The following is a 5,406-nucleotide window of genomic DNA, read 5'->3' as shown; positions in this document are numbered from 1 at the left end:
GGGGCCGCGCCGGGCGGCTGCGGGGCGCGCGGGGCGTACTCACCTTCTTCCAAACTTTCCCGGGATTTATCTCGGAAACTTTCGGAGCGAGGCGGAGGCCGTCTTTCCGCCTTTCCCGGAGGGGTGGAGGTGGGGAGGGCGAGGGGCAAACGCCACGCAGAGGGGGAGAAGGGGGAGCATCGGCGGGGTGGGGGGGCAGAAAAACAGGGTTACAAGTTTTTGCAATGGTGGCACCGCGCGCACACGCCGCCCGCCCGGCCGGGCGCCCGCCGCCGCCCCCAGCCCCGGCTTCTCCCCTTCCAGGCACCTTTGCCAAGCCCAGGAAAGAGATAAAAAACCCCACCAGCCCGAGGGGCTTTTCCTACCTCGGAATCGGAGGAGCTGTTTTGATTCGTTTCTGATTCATTGACTAGAGACGATTTGACATCAGCTAAATCCCTCTCTGCCGATGAGTTTTCGGAGCTCTTCTCCTCCTGCTCGCCTTCGTCTTTGAAGGAAATCAGTTCGTCGTTGGCGCCTAGGTCATCCCCTCCACCGCCGTTCAGCTGCGGCATTTTTTTTTCACCCACCAGCAGCAATTTTGGAAGAAAAATGAAGGAGGAAGAAAAGCCAAAAAAAAAAAAAATCACCCCAAAAAAGTTTTCCCCCCCACAAAAAAATTGCAAGAAAAAGACGAGTCCAAGGTGAACTTTTTTTCTGCTTTGGGGTCTTTCTCTCCTGGGGAGGGGAAGAGAGGGAGGAGGGAAGGGGAAGGGGGAGATCTTCTGCACGCGTGAGTTTGGGTTTCTTTTTTCTCTCGTTCCCAAGGATCCGATCAATGTGCAAAAAAATAATAAATAAAAAAGGGGGGTTAAAAAAAAAAACACCAACAACAACAAGAAGTCAGATATAAAGAGCAAAGGGGGGGGAAGCCGAAGATACAGGAGGAGCTCGTGCCGCTCGGATTTGAGTGAGTTGAAGTTAGACTGAGAGCTTTTCAGTTCAAAGGCGGCGCTGATTGACAGATAGAAAAAGGGGGATCGAAATCCGGAGGAACGGAGTAGTCTGGGAGCGGAGATTATTGACAGGGCGAGAGGAACACACTCGCCTTAATGAGATGCCGGGGGGCGGGGCCGGGCGGGTGACGTGTGCATAAATAAACAGCCGGGGTGGGCGGGGCGGGGGCGGCCAACAATGATCCTTTCGGGCACCGGGAGAAGGAGGGGCAGAGGGGCGGGAGAGGGGGCCGGGAGGCGCGCGCGGGGGGAGCGGCCTGCGCGGCGCGCGAGTCGGGAGGCCGGGCAGGGTGCGGGGCCTCGCTCCGGGAGGGGCGGTTTCGGAAGACAATGCGGAGTGGGAGAGGAGGGGCAGGAATCCGAGCCGGGGAAGGCGGAAGGAAAAGCCCACTTGGGGGGCGGGGATGGGGAGAGGCCCAGAAAAGTGCACTTTAGAAATATTAGAAATAAGTCTGGGGGAAAGCGAGAAGAGGGGGAGCATGTAGGGAAGGGGGAAGAGGGGGTGCTTAGTGGTTAATCCAGCAGGGAAATCAGCCGCCCAGGGGCGGGATGTAGCTGAAGTGGTCAAAAGGAAAACTCACCCCTCCAGTTTGAGAGCGCTGGGGAAGTGGAGGGGCTGGGCAAAGTTCCTGGCCATCTACAGAAACTCTTTCCCCGCGGGGTCTCCCCTCCCACGTTTGTTTATCAGTAGTGGATCTTTTCTAAATGTGAGGTTGCATTAGGATAAAGATACCGTGGTGACTTCTTATCCAAAAAACAAATACTCTAGGGTTTGTCAGGGCATTAAAAATATCAAGGAGAAGTATATGATTCTTTTAAATGTAAAGTGTACCTTTTTTTTTTTTTTTTTTTTTTTTTACTGACGTTGGAGGTGGTAGGAAATGAGCAAGGATTCAAAGTCCTTTCTGACTTTGGAGGTGAAAAGTTTGGGCGTTAACAGCGCCAGGGAAAATAAAACTGAAAGTTCACCAAGCCTTGGGATCAGTGGGGCTGGAGTCTTTCTCGAAGGAGATTTGAAATGAAATCCCCAAAGATTGACCAAATAATCAAGATGTAGATGGCCCTGGCAGGAAATTGCTCACCAAGCTGATGCTGGAAGACCTCAGGGAGAAGGTGGGAAAGCTGGGGTTTGAGGCAGGTATTGGTTGATTGTTAGGCACTTGCCTGGGGAGGAGGTTGATTTGCTACAAAAATGAAGAAAAGAATTATATCAAGGGGGAAAGGCCCAACTCCCAAAACGCAGGATTTGCGGATAATGGAGCGAAAATATTGGTTTTCCAGCAGAAATGCAAGGAGAAGTGAACAGGAAACTGCAATATAAAGAAAGAAGACAAAAAGCAGTGGGGGGGAATCAATAGGAATTAGCAAATTGCCTATTAGGAGCATTGTTGGTCTGGAGTCCACAATGTATTAAATTATCCCATCTTTTCTAGAAAAGCTCACCTGTTCTTCAGCTGGACCATCAGCACGTAGACTTCCAAAAGAAAGCAAATTTGCCATGTAATATTTAGAGAGTTTGCGGTTTCAGCCAAACTGTTTTATAGACTAAGGTCTCAGAAAGAAGAGTCTTAAAAATAATGATACTGAGATTGACAAGGCCAACGAATTCCCCTGCACTGGAAAGAAATTCACAAGCACATTTGCACACTAAAGAGCAGGATGCGGGCAAAATAAAAATGGGCTGGGGAAGAGGCAGAGGAGAATCACTGTAACTCCCAACTTTAATATTAATCAGAAAATCAGAAGTAGAGTGAGAAGGAGCCTGAAAAGAAGTAAAACAAATGTGTACATTTAATCAGACAGGATTGCATAGGATACAAAGCACAGGGCTAATTAGTCTCAGCAGGTAGGACTAACCTTCAGACTTCATAAATAAATAAGGCGGGTGCAGTGTCTAAGAGGCAGAGTGGAGACAGAAAGGGGATTATTTCAAGACACCACGTAAAAACATGAAGAATGAAATGGATTTAACAGTTTCCTTGTCCTAGGTCTCTTTACTTGGCTATTTTTAGACTTACACATTTAGCAAAGTGACCATAATGGTACACACTTGCTAATTGTCACCTATATACTTGTTCCTAAACCTGTCTTTGTACAGCGTAGATTTTCCTAAGGCCTATTTTATAGGGCCTTATTTCCTTATACTGGAACACATTTATAGTAACTCAGTTTTATGGCAATTTCTCTGTTCTCTGTGGATTTTTTTTAACCTAAACCTGATCTGGCACCAGGCCTGGTGGCGCATGCCTATAATCCCAGCACTGGGGAGGCTGAGGCAGGAGGATCATTGTGAGTTTGAAACCAGCCTAGGCTACAAAGTGAGCTCAAGGCCAGCCTGAACTACATGGCAAGACCCTGTCTCAAAAAAAAAAAAAAAAAAAACCTGATCTAAATTAAGTTGGATAATGAGGTCTTCTATATCCTCTACAGGACTACCTGTATAATAAAAAGTTGATAAATGTACTGAATTGAAAATTTAAAGAGTATCCTTATTTTTAAGGTACTGGCCTGCATTTTTTATCATATATAAATAGTAAGGGTTTTCTTCTGATGATTAGTAATCGCATCCATTCTGGCAGATCTTTATTATGCTCATTCAAAGGGAACTCTTGAATCATTCCTTCCTTAAATCTCTGATTTAATTAAGCAATTAAAAGTTATTCCATGATAGCACATATGCCACATTTAATTTCATTGCTTAGTGCTATTTAAAAAAAAAAAAAGACTTGGGAAGACCAGCAAGATCTGAGGGTCAGTAACCTCTGACCATTGGGAGGACATGTGGGGATGCCCAGACAGACAAAGGCAGAGAGGGAAAGGATTGCCCAGATCCAAGACGATACATTTAAAAAAAAAAAAAGGTTGGCCCACAATGCAAACATGTAATTTATAGATTTGGTATGAAATCTTAAACAGTTGGCTTATGTCTCCAGGTACTAATGACCCTTAGTTTAGAGGACTCAACACTTCTACCCAAGTGGCGGAGATTTGAAAAACACAGGGGGAAAAGCAGACTGGCTCTGACATTCACCTGAGCCTTGCCAGGAATTTTGCCACCACGGCTTCTGCATGTAGGAGGTGGGCAAGATGGGGAAAAGCTGCATCCTCAATCCTTGGAGCCCTTCCTGGGGCCAGCTCAGGTCCTGAGCTGCCAGAAGCTGTCCCACAGCCTTCCTTTCTCCTCTTCACTCACTGGTCTTTTGCTTCTCTTTTGCTTCTTCTCCTTCAATCTCCCTTCCGTGAAATCTTTCTCTGCAGACCTGTATTGATATTAATAATCTGCATTTTATCCTGAAGCGTAAAAGCTTCTTTCCCCGGGGGGAGAGGGGTACTTACTCGTTCACCCAGTGAGGGAGACCTGCTATGGCGCATGTGCTGTAGGTTCACCACCGCTGTATCCTGGAGTGTGAGGAGGAAGCAATAGTTTATATAAGTCATCTTCCTTACATAGGTTCCCTATGGGAGAAGTTACAGTGGAGAGTTAGGCGCCCACTGAAATATGGCAGTGTGACTAATAGGGACTGCAGAAATGAGCTGGCCATACGCCCTGTTACCTATGGGCCTTTATCCACTCACCTGGCCAGTAAGAAGACTGGACCGGATGTTTTCTTGGGAGCTTTTTAATGTTCCCCAGTCCATGATTCCATAGTTTCCTCCCACGCCCCAGTAGTGACTGAGAGCGTCATAGCGCACCAACAAAGACAAACCGTAGTGAGAGGTTGACTTTGAAATTGAGGAAGGACAAGGTTAGTCTGCTCGGACTTAGCAGAAGGAAGGAGGACATGTGGACAGCCATATTCAGCTCTTCGGATCACTTGGCAAGAGTCTGTTAAATTACCCTTGACAGTGATAGGTACACCCGTGCGTGTGTGCACTTGTGTTCTTGTGTGATTTTCCTTCAAAGATCAGGTTCCAAGACGGATGGTCTGTTATCCACTGTGCTGGATTTATCTGTGCAGGGGGTGTGCTGACTGAGGGAAGCCAGGAAAAAATCTGAAAACGCAAGGAAGCTATAAAATGAGGAAATGTTTAGAAGCCAAAGTCCTGATTCCACTGTGAGATTCTGTTGGCTTTTTGTTCTGCATGGGTGATGGTTCCTTCTTTGGACCTTCAGGAAAGCTCCTCGCTTACCCAACCAACTTAGGAACATTAAAAACTGGATGCCCAAGAGTTTGCAGTTTTAGCAGGAGCAAGGGGTAGGCAGAAGGACCCACCTCACAGGCGTCCTTTCCCCACCCCACAAAGATTCCATCAAGGAACTTGGCAAAGCACACACCCCGAGGAGCGCTCGTGTGTTCTGACAGATTTCTGGAGTGCCTGGCTTGATCACCTTGCTGCAGCTAATAGCAGGTCCAGGTTATAAAGTGAATAATGCCTGATGATCCAAGGGTTAATGGGGAGAAGTATGCAT

The 5,406-nt window shown here is 47.3% G+C and overlaps 1 protein-coding gene and 1 long non-coding RNA gene across 12 annotated transcripts in view; one reads left to right on the top strand and one right to left on the bottom strand.

Moving 5' to 3' along the window:
• The window catches only part of LOC106148880, a 1,071-nt gene extending 695 nt beyond the window's left edge, over positions 1 to 376 (top strand). The window contains exon 3 of the long non-coding RNA XR_001234623.1: positions 304 to 376. This is a non-coding gene — a long non-coding RNA (uncharacterized LOC106148880). The remainder of the gene's footprint in view (positions 1 to 303) is intronic.
• Positions 1 to 654, bottom strand: part of Tcf7l2 (transcription factor 7-like 2 (T-cell specific, HMG-box)) — a gene marked incomplete in the record, with an annotated part of 187,618 nt that extends 186,964 nt beyond the window's left edge. For 7 of the 11 annotated variants that reach the window (XM_013515858.1, XM_013515863.1, XM_013515865.1 and 4 more), the window contains 2 exon segments: positions 44 to 110; positions 366 to 654. In XM_013515858.1, the coding sequence (XP_013371312.1) occupies positions 44 to 110; positions 366 to 554 (256 nt within the window). 11 annotated transcript variants of the gene reach the window in all.
• Between the last annotated feature and the right edge of the window lie 4,752 nt (positions 655 to 5,406).

Source organism: Chinchilla lanigera, unplaced genomic scaffold (assembly GCF_000276665.1).
Source record: "Chinchilla lanigera isolate Chin_1 unplaced genomic scaffold, ChiLan1.0 scaffold00030, whole genome shotgun sequence".
Classification (NCBI taxonomy): Eukaryota; Metazoa; Chordata; class Mammalia; order Rodentia; family Chinchillidae; genus Chinchilla; species Chinchilla lanigera.
Note: the sequence above shows the minus strand (reverse complement) of the source record. Positions and strands in the feature narration are given on the sequence as shown.